Genomic DNA, 19766 nt, shown 5'->3' with positions numbered 1-19766 from the left:
TGTTTTTTTTTACACACTTTATCTCTCTCCAATAACAAACAATTATCAATGGTCTAAAAATCGTGCACAAGATTTTTTAATAATTGGAAAGCAAAATAAAATATATTTCAACTTAACATTAACCAAAATTTAACTTTGTTCTTCACTTAACCAAAATTTAACTTCCCTCCAACTCCTGTAATCAACATATGCATGCTTCAACTATGATCTCAGCCAATTCTAGGTTTGAATGTTTGCAACTCTTAATGGATCTATTATTATAGGCAACAAAATTGTGTTTAGATTTTTTTTTTCTTTTCAATTTTTCAAATTTAAATCATTAATTAGTTTTATTGAAAAGGAGAAAACAATCTTTGTTAAAAAAAAACTAAACATGATTTTTTTTTCTTTCAAATATACAACATTAATTAGTTTTATTGAAAATGAGTAAGTAGAAGTAATTGAAAAATAGTATAATTGACAAATTATAACCTTAAATTATCAAACGACAGTTAAATAAAACACAAAATTCGTACTCAAATGACATTTAAAAAAAAGTCGAGAGAGCATATGATTTGATCGTCACTCGCAACATAATGCTAACAATTACTAAGAATATTAACATCCACTGTTAAAAAAAAATAAAAAATCTTTCAAAACACTTATTCAAATGGACTTTGTACCATATGATAAAATTAATTTTTTTTGAGGGAATATGATATGATAAAATTAAATGAAAAGTTTGAATACGTATGATTTATCTTTCACAAGAAAATGCATGTTACTCAATTACAATCATCAGTAAAATAAATCTTTCAAGCACTTGTTTGAGTTGGGAGTTGCAGTATGATGCACTAACTTTTGAATGTCAAACGAGTTAGCTAGCTTATATAGCATATATCAAGTACAATTCCTTATCAGGTTTGAAAATTGAAGGTTCTGCATGGTATTTTCTTGTGGGAATTTGGTTTCTGGAACTATACCTTTCTAATCTGAAAACTGTTCAAGAAATAGGTTAACAAGTTCTATTCCAGAAGAGATCTTCTTTAGTTTGCCACAAGATGAGTAAGCTTCTGCTTCTTGAAAATTAATCGATGCGAAGTTGCCACCGTGTTGCTAAATGTGAGTCTTTGCTAAAGTTAACCAGACGAGATTGCTAATATTACAGTTCTTGAGGTTTTAGATGTGCATAATAACCACCTTGGTGGCGAAATTCCGTCGTTATTTGAGCAAGCTTATTCTCAACAATAATATTATTAATAGGTTCAATTTGAAAATCTGTACCAAATTTTCAGAAGCTAACTTTTTTGGATTTGAGCTATAACAGCTTATCCAGTTGCATGCCTCAAGAGTTTGGTCATGCAACAAGCTTTACAATAAGTTTGTATTTGAGCTCAAATGAATTCACATGTGAAAATTATTATCCGTAACCACAATGAGTTCATTGTCACATTCCTCGTTCCAACACTTGATCCTCTCACTCTTTCAATGCATCAAACCTTGAACATTGTTGTTAATATGTACTTTGAAGATATTTGATTTTTGGTTTGGAATTGGCTATTAGAGGCAGGTCACTTTAAAAATACATATATAGAAGATCTGTAACATTCTGAATAAGCATTGATTATTTTGATTTTTCGACTGAAACGTGCAAAATCGCAATCGATGCTCTGCTAGTAAGTGCACTTAAGTGTTGTTGAGCCAACTGCAGCTGGCTCAACGGTAATTAACTGCAAGTTGAGAGTAAAATGGTATTTTTCATGTGTTTTTAAGCAAAACTTGTTGTGAGAAAAACAATTTTCTACACATAAATGGATGTACCCCTACATTTATACCATCATCTCTATGAAGCCCGGATACTCAAAACAGAGACGTACCCGTATCGGCTACCAATACTCCACGGATACTCGCGGATACGCACCCACGAAGTATCAGAATTAATTATTTAAATTTTAAAAAAATATTTTATCGAATACTTATATGATACTCCACAAATACACAAGGATACTTATAAGGTACTTCACAATGATACTTTAGATATGCATCACTAGAACTGTTTTTCGATGAACCACTTAAAATTACACGTCTTGTGGATAAAGGTAATGAGAGAGGTGATTCAATTAATCAACATTAAATAAAATTTGTGTTGAGTTCTTTTAATCAATGTTTATTTTCTTCAAGTATTTTACACATATATATAAGTTTTAGTATAAAAATTTGTTAACGTATCTTAGACGTATCGTATCTTAAATTTTGAAAAATTCGCGTATCCACGTATCCGTATCGTACCTTACCCGTATATGTATCCGGGCTTCATAGCCTCATCCTAATAAACCATTAAAAATAACAAAAAAAAAAAAAAAAAAAATCAGTTTTACCTTTGTTCTCATTTGACTTCACCCCACAAATTTTTGTGTGGAATTGAGTAACAAAATACTTAAATAAAATTTTCGGAAACTGCATACTAAGGGTCTGTTTGATTGAATTTTGCTTTTCAATTTTTAAATTCTGTTTTATAAATCACTTTTACAAAACACTATTTAAGATTAAAGTTAAAAAAAAACGTGTTTGATTATCTTACTTTTAAATCAGTTTTCAATATTTTAATTTTTTAAAAGATTTACTAAAATGCCATTAATGAAAGACTTCCGTGTTTTTCAGTTGAGAGAAAACTTGAAAACAAAAAGCAAAACAACTTTTGGCAGTTTCCGTTTTTCAGTTTTTAAAACAATAAAATTGGAACAGTTTTTAAAAACTAATTTTGAGAAGACCTTCATCAAACAAGTTTTTAAAATTTTCAATTTTATAAAACAGAAAAACAGTTTTTGAAAACCATTTCAAACAGGCCCTAAATACTTTCACTCCTACAAACCATTAAAAATTTGTGTGAACTGGAAAACTTTAAAATTGATTTCCAGAATTTTGCAGATTCATAGACTTAATTCGGGACTTTCATCTCGATCTAGAGATTACTATGTGATAATGAATTGGCACACGTTGAAGACAAATCTAGATCTAGAGTTTCTAATTCTTCTTCGTTTCAACCTGCTCAAAATTCCCAAGCAACAATTCTAGGTTCTTCTTGCAATTGGTTCTCTTCATTGTAATCATCTAAATTTAATTAAAAAATTTACAAGTGCAAATAGAATCGACATTATATAAATTGGTCACTACTTGATTCCAAAAACCTATGTTACATAAAAATCACTCATACCTAAATAACAATAATAAACCTTCAAAACAAAAATCAACTATTCTCAAAGGACCCAAAAGAAAGATTTTTAGCCTTCAAAATCACAATTCCTCTTGTTGTATTGTTTTTGTGTCAAAAGCACCATAAGTTGAATAGTAGGCCCATGCACATGACTTTCCTCATAAGACAAAAACACCAGTTTTTTATAGGTTGAAAAAATAAATCAAATATTCTTAACTTTCAATAACGCTTAGAAACAACTGAAACTTTTGCATTATCTCAATCCACAAACAAAATAGAAGACCTTTATATTTGCTTTAGGCACCTTAAGAAATTCTATGTAAATTGTTTTCCTGAAATGAAATGCTAAACACAATGAGCAAAGAAGAAGAATTAACAATAATATTTGGATTGTTTTATTTAGCTTACAATTCTTTAAACTAATCAACAAAAAATTAAATTTGCATTATATCCTCCACAATATCAAGAATTTTTCAAAGGGGTCATTCTATTTGTATGACAATGATGAGAACTCATGTGTGTCCATGAAGACCAGCTATACGGATAAGTGTTATCTATGGAATTGGTATTGCCATTCATAAAGCCTTTAATAAAAAATATTATTATGATTACAAAACAACAAATCAGCAAAGCAGTTTATAAAAGAGTGAAGACAATAATTTTTACCTAAAGAGGATTATGAAGAGAAATAAATCTCAAAAATATTATATGAATATAAAACAATGAAAGATTATGTTATAGTTAACATTCACACATGCAGCTAAATGACTGGTTCATATTCATACCCTCTGTGGAAGCATGTCCTACGTTTTATACACTAAATATATTATGTTGTCACATTTCCATCAATTGATAAGAACTTACAGGTATAAATTAAGATAAAGAAGGCATTAAATGTTAACAACTAAAAAGTGTAACATCTAAGAGAACAAAATGCGGGACAAAAACATTGTTAACCAACTAAAAGACAGAAACAAATCCCTTGTAGTTAAGTCTATATAATTTCTATAAAATATAGCATGATCACTTTTCACCTCCTGCTAGAAGTTTACACAAAGTGAAAATCAAATCAATGTATATTTTCTGAGTTATAATCTTAAATATTGCAAATGAAAGTTATATTTATAAAATCTCCTTACCAAATGAAGAGACTAAACTCTTACTCACCCACCAATAACATTAGCAATTGTTGCATTGTGAGGATTTGCAACTGCACATGATTTTTACTTCAAGATAGGTACTATTTGAGTTGTGCACACATAAATAAAGAAACAAAATAAAAGAAGACACTTAAATCCCTCAATAAATTGTTTATTTGTTAGGGGAAGACTAAACAAAGCTAATACGGCATTCTATCGAAGGAAAGAATGAAGAAAAGCGAATGCATACTTACGTTTAATTGAAAGAAAATGAACACGGAAAAAGATCATAATATCGACATCGTAGTAAAACTGCAACAATGGAGAATCTGAAAAATTGTAAAATCAAGATTAAGAAAATAAGAGACAGATGCCGTAAAAAAAGAAAGTCCAAATTGGAAAGAGAATAAAATCTGGATGCTTAGATTAAAATTATGAAGAGAATTTAGCAAGAAAAAGGGAATTTGTTAGGAGAGAAAATAGGATTGGATTGGATTTAGTAGTGAACTGTTGTTTTTGATTTCAGAAGCATTTGAAAATAACATTTTGATTAAATGGAAATAATAAGAAGAATTTGTTAATAAGAGTGATTTTTTTTTTTTAATGTTTATCTGTTTATTGTTGTGTTGGAAACAAAATAGGAGGAAATTGTTATAGAAATAGGAGGAACGATTTTTAAAGTTTATCTCTTAATTAAACAGGTTTAATTGAACACGGGGTAACAACGTAAAAGTCATCATAAAATCTAGGTTAAAATTAGGTTAAAAATTGGCTTACGTGTTAACTTTTATATATAACTAGACCATTGACCCGTGCTAACGCACGTGTCATTTAAAAAAATTAATACTCACTGAAAAAATAAGACACTGTAGTTCGCTTGAATGTAAAAATTGTCGTGAATCAAAGCAAAATGACAATTACCATAGACTTTGTTATTGTTCCATAATTCTAGTACGTAGTTCCTATAACTGAAGTTCGTTGACATGCAAATACTTTCAATAAGTAAGAAAATGAATAGTACCCAAAAAAGTCCTACACATTACGGAAAACTTCTCTGTAGACCACACTTGATGCAACATCGGTATCATCGCCGTCGTCGTCATTAATCAATATCTTTAAACCACCCCTCGAAGTAACCTGTGATATTGCAATGTACAACTGTCCATGTGAAAAATAACAAAGATGAATCCAAAACGACATCTAAAAATTTCAATAAATAGATAGCTACCTCAGTTGACTCAATCATGCTTTCAATTGTCATTCGGTTAGTGTTGAGCAAGTCATCTGATAAAGACGCGGAGCTGTTCGTTGAAATTTGGCTGACACTTCGGGTGAACTGTATTGATGCATTTTTCATTCTAATAAAATGGCACCAATGTTAATAGAAGAGTGGTGAGACCTCCAGACAACTTAATTATGACCAAAAAAACTTGTCTTTATTCTAAAGCATATGAAAATATAAATGGTTACCGTGTCATGTACGCAGCGACATCAGGCAAATCGCCATTAAGTATCAGCTTAGTCCCATTAAAGGCATTAACAACTCCCATAGCACCTAATTTTTTTAAAAATCAACAGCAAGTGAACATAATTTCCCATTTCATTGTTGATATCAGCAGAAAGCAAAAACTTAAAACACGACATACCTAAATACACGCGTGTCTTGCAAAACTGCAATATCAATATAGTAGGTGTGTCGTTGTCATGGTTGCCAAAAAAGGTCACAATTTTGTCGCCATGTTCACCCCAAAGAGAGCAATGCAAGCGGTTGTTTCTGTAATAAAATATTACCAAAATATCAATTCAGAAACATAAGGTATATTAAAATTATATTACAACCAGGTACAAAGAAAGAGACAAATCTTACTCAAGATCTTCTAAAGTGAGATCAATAACCCTGCTTTTCCTTCTGTCCTTTTCAGTTTCCCTTATATCACCTCTTTCAATTACATGACCAATAACATCTGAAATTACGTATACAAAAGCAAAACCAAATGTATGAAATTCCTAAACGAATGCTTATAGGTAGAAATAATGTACAACACACATTCAGAATTCAAGTCCTACCCGTAGATACTTCCTCGACAGTTGAAGAGAGAATTTCATTGAATGGCTTGAACTCAAAAACGTTCATAGGGATAGCAGGCAAGTGTACTTTGGTAAAAGTTGAATTGTGCATCATACTAAGCTTATGTTTGTGTGAAGTTACCTTATAAGGACTTTCATTAAAATCTACAATTGCATTTTCAAGCTGATATGTACCCCCTTCTTGAACCATGGACCTGAACTTTGCCACCAAATCTTTTCTAGCTGTGGCGTGAATACGTCCACCCTGTTGACGACAACAACAACATTAAACAGCTGGTTAAATTACATAACTAAAAAACAAAAATGACATTACTTTAATTTTAAAGTTAAGAGTGCAAACATGCAGAAACCTTTTCATCGACCAGTAACATGTTCATGAAAATGATGCTAGTGGGGACCTTCTTTTCTCGAATCAACCAAATGTGAGCAACTCGCACACACATCTTGAGATTCTTTCTTCCTCCAGAAACAGCTGAGATTGGAGTGTATTTGGCAGACATCATTGGCTTGTTTTTTCCTTTCCAAGAAAGAGGATGCTTATTTAGATTGAGATGGTTTGGCTAATAGGTTATGATATATTTATAGGAAAAAGGTGGAATATGTGTGAGTAGGATATGTCGGTTGAGCAATAAAGAGTATTAGTTATCAGGATAAGCACAAAATAGTGGAACAAAATTAGGAAGTGGCCAACATTTTAGGATAAAGATTAATATGAATAAAATGAAATTAATATTGTTGATGGGGCACTTTGTTTTAATTAAGAATTTACATTTTTTTTTTACTTAAGAATTACCATAGTTGATTCGCCAAAACATATTTTAGAGATGTGGATGAAATGTGTAATAGTTACTTGAATGAGATGAATTATGATTTTTAGTTTGTTTCCACCCAAAACATATTTTAGATATGTGGATGAAATCCCCTACTTATTTGAATGAGAGAAATAAGGATTTTCGTTTGTTTCCACCAAAAAGTTACTTTAGAGATGTGGATGAAATCTCTTAGTTACTTGAATGAGAAGAATTAGGATTTTTAGTTTGTTTCCACCGAAAACATATTTTAGAGATGTGGATGAAATCCCCTACTTATTTGAATGAGAGAAATAAGGATTTTAGTTTGTTTCCACCAAAAAGTTAGATTAGAGATGTAGATGAAATCTCTTAGTTACTTGAATGAGAGAAATTAGGATTAGGATTTAAGTTTGTTTCCACCCAAAACATATTTTAGAGATGTGGATGAAATCTTTAGTAGTTACTTGAATGAGAGGAATTAGGATTTTTAGTTTGTTTCCATCCAAAACATATTTTAGAGATGTGGATGAAATCTTTAGTAGTTACTTGAATGAGAGGAATTATGATTTTTAGTTTGTTTCCACCCAAAACATATTTTAAAGATGTGGATGAAATCCCCTAATTATTTAAATGAGAGAAATAAGGATTTTAGTTTGTTTCTACCAAAAACTTAGTTTAGAGATGTGGATGAAATCTCTTAGTTACTTGAATGAGAGAAATTAGGATTAGGATTTTAGTTTGTTTCCACCCAAAACATATTTTAGAGATGTGGATGAAATTCCCTAATTATTTGAATGAGAGAAATAAGGATTTTAGTTTCTTTCCACCAAAAAGTTAGTTTAGAGATGTGGATGAAATCTCTTAGTTACTTGAATGAGAGAAATTAGGATTAGGATTTTAGTTTGTTTCCACCCAAAACATATTTTAGAGATGTGGATGAAATTCCCTAATTATTTGAATGAGAGAAATAAGGATTTTAGTTTCTTTCCACCAAAAAGTTAGTTTAGAGATGTGGATGAAATCTCTTAGTTACTTGATTGAGAGAAATTAGGATTAGGATTTTAGTTTGTTTCCACCCAAAACATATTTTATAGATTTGGATTAGTAATTGTTAGTAATAATGTTAAGAGGAGACGTTACACAACTATGCTACTAAATTGATTCTAGTAATTGTTACTAATAATGTTACTAAAAGCCATGTTACTAAAATGCTTCAGTAACACAACCATGCTACTAAATTGATTCAGCAACACAAAAACAAACACAAATATATAAATCAAAAAGCAAAGCAAGCAAGGCTAAATTATTTATGAAATTCAAGGGACATTTGCTAAATTCAAAGACAAAAAAAATAGATGCTTCCAAAACTTTAAGAAACTAAAACTTAAAATTCAAATTGAAAAGGTCTTGCACAATTTATCTAAACATGGACTAATTGTAAATAACATCAAGGTAGATGGTATCATGTGACCCAACCATCGGAGCATCCCCTCTGATCTTCACACCTTGTTGGACTTAGGATCAGTCAATATTGCATAGCGCCCAATTTGATCTCCGAAATCACCGCCAAACATGTTTGGCAAGCATACTGCACCCTAAAAAAATAACAAACAAAAACATCACAAACATTGATAAAATAGAATGCAAATAATTAAGAATAGGTATATTTCGCAAAAAACACATACAACATCAATGTCATATTCAACGATATATGATCTGTATTTCAGTCTGAGCTTGTTGATTGCTTTGTCAAGATCGGAAAAAGAGTTTTTCACCAACGGACCTACAAAAGATTGAAAGGGATTGAAAGAATGATTTATACTTTCAAACAGCGAGGAATAAGAGCAAAAATCTATATATTTAGTTTAAACCAGAGTGGAATGAAGATATGGTTACCAGTGAGGTAGTGGTATGACAACAAAGTTTGAATGTTTCTGGAAGCCATGTTGATTAAGAAATTTCGGTTTAAGAGAAAGGTATGGTTTTAGAAATAGATTTCGGTTTAGGAGAAAGGATTTAAATATATTGGTGAGGGTTTGGAGGAGGGGAGTTAGGAGATATGGTTTATGGAAATCAATTAGATAGGTTTTAGGGGGAGTGAAGTTAGGAAATCATGGTTAGGGTTTCGAGGAGGGGAATTAGGAAATATGGTTAGGTTTTGAAGGAGGGAAAAGTTGCTAAAATATTAGGTTAAAATTAGGGCAACCAAGCTTTGTTTAGGAATAAGAGATAAAGATGCTATAGGAATAGGTGGAATAGGATGAACGATTTTTAAAGTTTATCTCTTAATTAAACAGGTTTAATTGAACACGGAGGTAATAACGTAAAAGTCATCATAAAATTTAGGTTAAAAATTGACTTACGGGTTAACTTTTATATATAAAGATGTTATAGGAATAGGAGGAACGATTTTAAAGTTTATCTCTTAATTAAACAGGTTTAATTGAACACGGGGATAATAACGTAAAGTCATCATAAAATCTAGGTTAAAATTAGGTTAAACATTGGCTTACGGGTTAACTTTTATATATAAAGATACCTTTTTAAACTTTCATATTGTTTGTACCAAAAAAATAAAAAACTTTCACATTGTTTATTTATTAATTTTGATTTTTGTTACTACTTTGCATAATTGCATGTTAAATATTTCAGTAGTTAAAAGAAGATTCCTAATTTAAGCTTAATTAACCGAGTTCAAACGATTTTAGTTGAAAATAGCCTATTACTTTACATTTTTTTTAATAGCAAAATTTTATTAATATAATCAAGTCCATGCGTAAGACGAACAAAGTTGATAGAAACTAAAAATCAAAAGGCGTCGTATCTAGGCGAAACATCAGAGGCGTTCCTGAGGGGGTGCAAACAGCTCAAACGAGCTGGGCCTCCCTCAAGGATGGGCCTCATTTTTTTTTTTATATCCAGTATAATGGTGGTTTCTTTTTAGGCCCCCTTAATATCTCTTAGGCCCCTAAGATTATTTCATTCCCTCACAAGGATGGGCCTCTTTTAGGATTATTAGAATTAGTTCCTCTTGATTTTGTTGTTAGGTGGGGGTTCCTCATGTATACGGTAGTCATTTTCACCTCTGGGTGTACCGCATATATACGGCACCTTGTATTTATCTTTTAAAAAATATAAATAGAACATTGCTCTTTTAAAAAAAATTATGTTTTGATTTTATCACTGGCCTCTTTTCATTTCCAGAGCCGAGCCTCCGAATTCTCAGGGAAGGATCTGCGAAACACCCAACAGAAAAAACAAACACCTCATACATCAATATTCCATTAAATACACTACCCAGTTGATGATTACAACCAAAACAAAACAAACAAAAAAATTAACCATCAAAATAAAACCACAAACCAAAAGAAAACAACAAAAAATTTGCATGATCTAGCGGCGGTAGACCAAAATCGGAGGTCACCACGAGCAGATAGCGGAAGAAAACAAAAAACCTCCAATTCTAAATTTATGAATTTGCAGATACCCATTCTAAGTTTATGAATATGCAATATTCATGGAAAGTCAAGTGACAGCAGAGACAAAACTAAATTTTTCAATAGTTTATCGGGGTAAAGGTATAAATATAGGGGTACATGGTACAGTTTCCCATATAAAATTAGGGTAAGAAAATTGTTCTTTAGGCAACCATGGGTTACACTCAAGTACCCTAAATTTACCAAAATGACCCCAAGCAGCAATTAATTACCGTTTACTATTAAACGGTAATTAATTGTCGTTCACTGCTGAACAATTATAAATTATTGTTCCTTACCTGGTCACATACCAAGCCTGGTTCACTTGCACCTCACTATTCCTTGACAACCTTTCTACCCTATTCCATCCGTATATAAAATTGTTCAATTTTTTTGACGAAAGTATTTCTCAAATCATTGAAGAATGATGGCAAATTTTTTTTTACACTCATTTGACATCAAGAAATTGCAGCTTTTAACCCGTTCACATACATTGATGAATTTTTTTTACTGTTTTTCGCGTCTGAGAAGATGATTGTAATAATTGTTAATTACCGATTCTACGAATGTTAATTGATTAACGTTCTAGGAACAACAATTAAAAACTATTGTTGCCTTTGTACCAAAAAAAAACTATTGTTGCCTTTAACAATTGAATTAATTTTTAATATTTTTTGATTTTTTATTGATAATTATGGTTGAAAATGTGATTAATAATTATTTTCATTTTGGGTATACATGCTCATTCTGTTTATGAAAATATGCAAATTTTTATATTGGATTTCACTTGCTTCATTTCGTTTTACCTGTCTTTTGTATTTTAAGTATTTTTTGTTGTGTTAATCCTCCGACCTATAGTGTAAAAGACCCATTAATCCGTAGTTTGATTCTGAGATAATTATAACTTGTTAAAGAATTGAACCACCAAAAAATCGAACTTAGATTCTTCGAAATGATTCGTTCTTTGATGAAGCTCCCGTTGAGTTAAATCAGTTAATTGAATTAACGAAATTTGACTTTAATTTGACCCAACTATTCTTCCTTTATATAAATTTTGTTCCCGTATATGTTGGGCTCTAGCCCATTATATTGGTGTTTATATTTTACAACTATTTAAGGTTTTTTTTTTTATTAAAAGGCTAAATAATTTATTTATTTTTTATTACAAGGCTAAAGGAAAGACAAAAAAAGAAAAAGAGACTAACTCTAATGAAAAAAATAGTTTATGTTGCATTCAAAGCAAGTATATCTCAAAGATTCGGAGGAGGGGAGGCATGAACCATAATGTTAATATCCAAAGAAACATCAAACTTAGTCAAAAAAAATCAATTCATTGATTACCTTCACAAAATACGTGGACCTTGTGGAAGGAAAGAAATAACAGAGTTTTTCAGTCTAAAGCTTCCACTGCTTTAAAGCTTATTGATAATGTTAAGCTTCTATCATTTTGGTGGCTAAAAGCTCAAAATAATATTGCTTTTGATTACCACATGTGGTGGCTTAGCCCTTTATCTTGTATGGGCATGAGATGAATTTTATTTTTGTTACTTTTGTGTTTGTTTAAACTGTGATGTAAATCGTTTGGCTTCTTTCTCGATACACCTTGTGCTGAGGAGAATATTGTTCTCAGTTGAATATATATTTCATTTTGGTTTCTTAAAAAATAACTTTCCCCCATTTTTATTTGAGTGTGAAGGTGTCAAAATGAATCGTCTAACCGACCCATTTTTAGATTGCATAACAAAACACAAGTGTGGTCTCAACCCACTATTATCCAACTTAAGGGTTGGTTCATGGGTTTGTGGTAATTGATATAAAAATCAATGAACTTTTTGTTGACGTACACAAATAAAAAATCAATAAACTTGATGAACATAAAACCAAATTTAAATACTTATATTGAAGTTTTTTTTTTTTTTTTTTTTTGAGGAATTATATTGAAGTTATTATAAGTGTTAAAAGTTGGATTCTGCATGAAGCCAACTGTTTCCCTCCCAGTCCCCACCTTGACATCCAAAGTATCTTTACCTATAATATTAGCAAAAAAGGAGTATTATACATATAAAATTGTAAGATATATAGTTTTAAAGTGAAAATTGAAATCCAACCACAGCACCAACAGTTTGAGGTCGAGAGCGTTGACATAACAAAACTTTATCACCTCATACTTTTGGAAAAGCTCCACTACAAACAAGTCTACATGTACTTTAGATCGATAAGAGCTAACCATTATTTCTGAGGAATCTCCCTTACGTAGGAACTTGGATATCTATATATAACATTATTATATATTATTTTGCATCATAATATAAGTAGGAGCTTGTAATGGTATAGGCCTTACACACTCAATCTAAATATATTTTAGATTAAGCATTGAAGAAGGTTGCTTTAAAAAAAAAAAAAAAAAAACGGACCTAATTGTACAACTCAATACGAAGAATGAATGACATGTCGTCGCCGGCGGAAGGGAATAACATAAAGTGAGAATTACTTCTAACGTCACCTCAGAAAACACACATATTAAGAGGCTTAGGTTCTTGAAACATATGCGTGTTTATCATTATGCACATCAACATAACTGAATGTCGAGACAGGTGACAACGCCATTTGATTTGAATAAACTTTATGATGTGCATAGCGGTAGAAGCACACATATGCTTTAAGAACCTAAGCCTATGTGTGTGTTTTCTAAGGTAACGTTAGAAATAATTTCCACTCTATGTTATTCCTTTCTACCAGCGACGACATGTCGTTCATACTAATTTTATCTCTTTATTTTTCTAATTTTTTTTTTTGGCTTTTTATCTCATTATTTTTCTATTTTTTATCACTTTTTTTAGTAGTAAATGTTGTTGTGTACAAATGTAAGTTATATGTCCCACATTGGATAGAAAAGTAAAAGTTGAACACCTTATAAGTAAGAAGACCCATAAACCGATTGCCTTAAGGTTTTGGGTAAGAGTGTGGCGTCTCTCTTGCTTGTGCGGTTGTTCTAGCCTCGATGTGGACGGTTTCCCAAGCTCCCCCATGACCCAACAGTAAACACATACAAACATACATGGTTAAAGAGAATCAATAAGGGGTAGAGTCTTTATCACAAATGCATGAATGTAAGTAAGTCTTTGTTTCATTTAGTCTATAAATGATGTAACATTATCGGAAAAAACTAGATAGGTCCATGGCTTTAATTAGAAACCATCCTATCTATATAGAGCCTGGTCTCAACTTGTAAAGTGGATTCTTCCAAAATGGAATTGCTTTAACAGTTTTGAATTTGCAAAGTTTATGATTCTTCAAAAACTACCTCAGCAGCTTACTCTATATGCTTTTCTTTCCGTCTTTCTTTCCTTTTTCTTCCTCCTTTAATTCTCCTTTGTTCTTGTTATGAATTTATTAATAACATGCTCCTTTTTATTTATGTGCTTCATTGACAAAGAAATTTAAAATTCTGTTAACATGAGATGAGAGCATATATCATTGACTTGTGTGTTTGTGTCGGTCCATGTGAATCATATAAGAAAAATTTAAGGAAAAGAAACTAGGGTATATATATCTTGTTTATATATTTTCGTGAAAAGAGATATAATTGATACTAGAATGATTTTCTACTTTGGTCAAGAATTCAATCATAATTGAGCGGTGGTGTTTTTTTCCTCGTTTCTTTTCACAACCTTTAATTCAATGGCTATGCAAGGAGATCATGATTCAATTTCAAAGATCCAGATTTAATAAATGTGTGGATGTAGTAGACTCTATCATAAGGATACATGGATTCCATATAGTTGGGGAAATCTACATGCATTCACTTATTCAGTACATCGACAACGATGTAGTTAGATGTCTAGTTTTAAGTAGAGCCTTCAATTTATGCAAACCCACGAAACATGACCCTAACCATGTGTGTTTGGGGTGCCAAAAAAACCCCCAAAGCATAAAAATAGCCCACTTATAGGTTGAAGCAATAAATTATTACTTCAACAATTATTGAAGGAATAAATTTATCAAGAATTAATGTACGTATGTTTTATCAAATTGATCTCACTTAGGTTGATTTGGAGATGTTGACTTGAGACATTAGAGTGTGATCATCTCAAAGTTTCATGTTCAATTCTCTCCAATATAAAGTTTGGTGGGTTAGTTTGATTCTTACAATTTTTTTCCTCCGCATATTTCAAGAGACATTGCAAGTATTAATAAGAGGTGTATTTTAAAAAAAAACAATAATAAATACATCTAAAAATTTGTAGGTGATCTTATATTTATAGATAAAACTTTTATTTATAAATGGTTTTATATTTAGGGAAGCGAAGTATCAAAGAGAAAACTTATAATGACATGGAGAAATATTTTAGCAAAAACAATATAAAAAATATGTCCATTTTTAGTTGTCAATGTAATATTAATTATTATTATTATTATTATCATTATTTCTAATTATACCCCTAGTGTAGTACGTTAGTCTCAAGTTATTATATTCCTGTATTAATTAATGATAGTGGGAAACACAACAAAAGCTAACAAATGTAATTTGGTAAATACTATTATATATGTCTTCATGAGCATGAACATTGCTAACTTGATAGATACAATGTATTTCAATATGTCGACATCGAGGTTGAAACTCCATATTTACTTTAAAGAGTGAAACTCTAGCCACTAAATTATTTGGAAAATAAAAAATAAAAAAACTATTATTTTTCTTCTATTTATTGTAATTCTTAATAGTAATATGTGCATGCAAATTTTAAATGACATTCACTTTAAAATGGAGACAAGAGAGGATCTAGATATTTGGTACACATGTGGGGCTAAAATTTCAAAGAAACAATAATGCAAATTATATTAAAAATAAGAAGTAACATTGTTTGATACAATACATTAAAATGAAAATCATCTCGTGTCTATTTGTTGAAAATGAGCTAAAATGACATCATTGCTAATTGTTAAAATTACATCTCTTTATATATAAGTTACAAAACGGTTATTTAGCCACCGATCATCCATTTTGTTACATGGGTTACTCTTCACAACTTTCATAGCTGTAAAGACACGTTCAACACTTGACATTTGATAAACAAACAAATATTAATTAACGGCTTAACCTTTTTGAGAATCTGAACATATTTTATAAAATGATCATATGAATATGTATTTAATCTCACCTTGTACATTACTACTAAAGAACATTAGGTTTTAGATTTCGCAACCAAGGTAATTAGTTTTATTATTCTCAACCAGATATCACATGCTTTATCTTTGGAAATGATTATGTATGAGCAAGCTCAACACAATTATCAAAAATTTGAGCACTATGCATGTGTGGTTTTAGCCACACATAACCCTTGATTGCATCCGTCCCTGAATGGAGAGTAGCAAATTTGTTTTCTCATCTGTGTGGGCTTAAAAGTTTACACAACATTGTTTTATTGATCGGTACAAAATTTCAAAATTTCTAGGAAAAAAATAAATAGAATTTTCCATTATTTTATTATTTTTATACAAATATTATTTAAAAAATAAATACGTGGCATTATTTATATAATTAGTGAAAATAAAAAAATAAAATCCAGCATGCATGCCATTAGGTTCTGTCACGTTAAATGTCCTCTGATATATATGTCTAGGTATTATTAGAAAAGTGAAGGCTTTATATATAAAAAAGATAAAGGAAAAAAATGAAAGCTTATTATACAAGAAACTACCACAACCGAAATTGTTTGTGTGATGAATGGTTGAAAAATTATAATCTTCTAGAACAGTAAACAATTCTGCAAAAAGAGGAAGCATATGCCAATTGCCAGGTGCAAATTTGAAAATAAATTCGTAATAGGTGCTTGAATTCAAAACCAACCAAAATCAAAAAGCATGTTATATATAAAAACAATATTTAAGATTTTATATTTTTGATGGATTATGCTGTACCAAATAAAAAACAAGGAATATTTGAAAGCATATATAGTTTAATCGACTTGACCTTCATTATCAACTCCCTTCTGATCAAGTTTCAAGATGCTGCTACAATTTTAATTGATAAAAAAATAGAAAGAGGTATCATAAGGTGCTCCCTAACATGTGGTCTGAGTCATATGTTATACCTTTCTAGCACAGAAAATCTAAAGATGAGATTTGATGATGAAATAGCTTTCCTTCTCCCTTCAATATTAATTCATTTTAATATTTGTTTGTACCAGCAATAGAAGAAAGCTTAAAGCTGCAAAATAAAATGTAACTGAATTATATGTCTCAATACTTTAGGTTATATATAGACCTAATTTGAAGATGACAACATATTCACTTTTGATATCAAAGACACATTTGCACTTTATCTTGATAAAATAAACAAGTGTTTCAAAAAAGAGGTAGCAAATTGGCAATGAAGTTGAAGCTCAATTGGCACTTGTGCCAAGTCTTTAGGATTTTGGGATGTGATCTTAATGTCAGAGATTTGATCTTTTACAGCTTGCCATCTTCCTCCATTCCCTACCCACATGTTTGCTATACAAAAGCATATTAGCAACTTTTGTTCCCTAATTATATGTATGAAAAAAAAAATTACTTTACAAATTAAAAGAGCTTCTTCTTAAGAATCATATGAATTTAATAGAATTAGGCCAGGTTTGGAGAACTTCCATAAAATTTTAAATGGCCCTTTACGTGGAAAGTAGTTATTTGTATTGTATTGAGCACAATATAAGTGGCCCCAAATCTGTACATCACAGTGCGTTCGGCAAAATCACAATGCTCGATACCTGATTTTGTGAAGTTCCGTTTTTGTCAAAATCGTAGCGGTTCACTGCGATTCTACCAATCTTATCGACGTGCATTATACAAATGTGCCACAAATATCATTGGTTATCGGTGACCAATTATCGAAGATATAAAGATGGTTTCTCCACCAATCATAATATATATTAAAAAAAAAAAATTTATCACTAAATTAATTGTGATCAATTATGAGGCTACTTGAGAATCCAACAGCTATAATATATATGATGGTACAAAAAAAGGCTGGTTCATATATACAAGCAGAACCCTAAAAGGAAGGTGGCATATGGTTGTAAAATGCTTTATCTGACTTTACTACAAGGCTTTTGAAGTTCCTAGCTTTCAGTGCCCCTTCTACATATTTTTATTTAGTACAATGAAGATCACACTTCTAATGTGAGACAGAGAAGCCTTTTCTTTTCTTCCTTGTCTTCTTTTCATGCTATGCTATGTTAGTTACTATAATAGATGAAACTAGCAGATTGAGTTGCTTTTTAGATGCATATATAGTATGCATATGCAAAGGTACATTCTTTTCTGAAAATTTGGAAATTCAAAATAAAATTATAGATCTGACTTCTTTCTTTTCTCTGCACCCTCTCAGCATTATTATTTGCTTTGATGTAATAAAATACTTAAAGTAGAAAGGTAAGCAGGCAGCTACAACATGAAGAATTCTGCCAGTCTTGTGTGTATTTCTTGGCCATTCAAACTTAATTTGGAATAGTATAGTAAGAAATATTTTGGTTGGCCTACATAGGAATTTTCCTTTAGATATTGTTCTAATAATTTCCATGCCATAGGTTTAAGTTTAATTATGCTCATGATGTATGTTTCAGTATATTTAATTTATACATCAAAATAATACAATACCTCAACTCAATTTATACCTTGTAATAATATATTGGAAAATGACCATGTCCTTTCAAAAGAGATATATAGAATTTCAACAAGAGTTTATAAGGAAGTGCCACCTTTGTAAATTTGAGGCAAGTTTTATCCAAGACTTAATATAGTAATCCAAAGCTAATGCTTATACATTGATGCTCGAGCTATCTACTATATGATCCATATACCAAATGTTGTGACAAGTTTGAGGTGAGTTAGAAGTCTCACGTTTCATAAAAAAAGTGAGTGTTAAGCAGTATATAAGTGTGAGGGTTCATAAATCTATTGCCTTGTGGTTTTGGATAAAGACATGGTGTCAATGTCTCTTAGTGATCCTGAATGTTTAGCCTATTGCGACTCCCCCGATTCTCCAATTAAGATTTTAGGTGCAGACGTGGTCTTAAGGTTTTGAGTGAAGATGTGTTGTCTCTATCTCTTACGATCCTAGAGCATTGTCCCGATGTTGCTCTCGTCTCGTTTCTCCGTTCTCCTCAACACCAAATTTGATTAATTAAGTGTTAGACATGAAAAAGAAGTGTATTCTAAAAATTCAATTCTCACATGAAAGATAAATAAATTCTCAAAAAAGTTAATAGACAAAAGACATCCTCAATTTACATGTAGATTTATCCAAAAGCACTTGATGTGATGAGAAGGAATTTTTTTAAGTTCAATCAAATGTATTGAGTTCAAATTCAGTCATGAGAATGCAACATTGTTAATTCTCTTAAGAAAAAGTTTTGCAATTTCTTATTGATATATCCAACTCGAGTAATTAATCTTTGAAATTGCGTCAGAGCGTACCTGGTTTACTAAACAAATATTACATGTAGGTTTCTTAAGGATATAAGCTACTTAGGTCATGTCTAAAAAATCTAAAAAACCGTCGATGTGGACCGTAATGTTGTGCACTTGAATTTTTCAAGTTATTTTGATTCTATTTATTTAACCCGTGGGTGAAATTTAAAGTTTGAATTGGGTTGAAACAGAAAATAATACAAACTCAATTGTGTATGATAAATATTTGTTTATCACATGTCACGTCAAATTGAAGACAAATTGTACACCTAAAAAATTGAAGACATGATGAACTTAGCTTTGGTGGAGGGAATAAAAGGGCAACACTTTGTATTCGCAGCATATGAATGGAATTTGAAAAGGAGATTAAAGAGTGAGTTGACAATAACTACTATTGCAAATAATGAATTGATGTAGTTAGTTATTGTCAAATACAAATATAAAAGAAAGTACAAATAATTTTTTGATTACTATGTGCTATTGTTGTTGATTTCAGTCCTCCAATTTTGAAACAATGGTGGAGATTGTTAAGTAGTCATTTGGTTAAAGTTTAATGTGATTGACCAATCTAATTCAATGATAAATGCAATGTACTAGTAAAATTGGATCAAATATGTATACCGGTAAA

The 19766-nt window shown here is 30.8% G+C and overlaps 1 protein-coding gene across 1 annotated transcript; it reads right to left on the bottom strand.

Annotated features, from left to right (window-relative positions):
- Positions 1 to 5798: 5798 nt before the first annotated feature.
- LOC11406609 (uncharacterized) lies at positions 5799 to 17511 on the bottom strand. Its single transcript, XM_039834746.1, has 5 exons — positions 17437 to 17511; positions 6400 to 6664; positions 6200 to 6296; positions 5979 to 6106; positions 5799 to 5887 (listed from the first exon to the last, which is right to left on the bottom strand). The coding sequence occupies exons 1-5, from the start codon at positions 17509 to 17511 to the stop codon at positions 5799 to 5801; spliced, it is 654 nt and encodes a 217-aa protein (XP_039690680.1).
- Between the last annotated feature and the right edge of the window lie 2255 nt (positions 17512 to 19766).

This window comes from Medicago truncatula, chromosome 5 (assembly GCF_003473485.1).
Source record: "Medicago truncatula cultivar Jemalong A17 chromosome 5, MtrunA17r5.0-ANR, whole genome shotgun sequence".
NCBI lineage: Eukaryota > Viridiplantae > Streptophyta > Magnoliopsida > Fabales > Fabaceae > Medicago > Medicago truncatula.
This window is presented reverse-complemented; position numbering and strand designations above follow the sequence as displayed.

Excerpts from the sequence above, each read along its gene's own strand:
- LOC11406609 (XM_039834746.1), bottom strand. The coding sequence starts at position 17,511 with ATGCACGTCGATAAGATTGGTAGAATCGCAGTGAACCGCTACGATTTT. Across the intron at positions 6,297-6,399 it reads TGTCGAGGAAGTATCTACGG|ATGTTATTGGTCATGTAATT; the intron begins GTAGGACTTGAA and ends ACGTAATTTCAG. Across the intron at positions 5,888-5,978 it reads CAAGACACGCGTGTATTTAG|GTGCTATGGGAGTTGTTAAT; the intron begins GTATGTCGTGTT and ends TAAAAAAATTAG.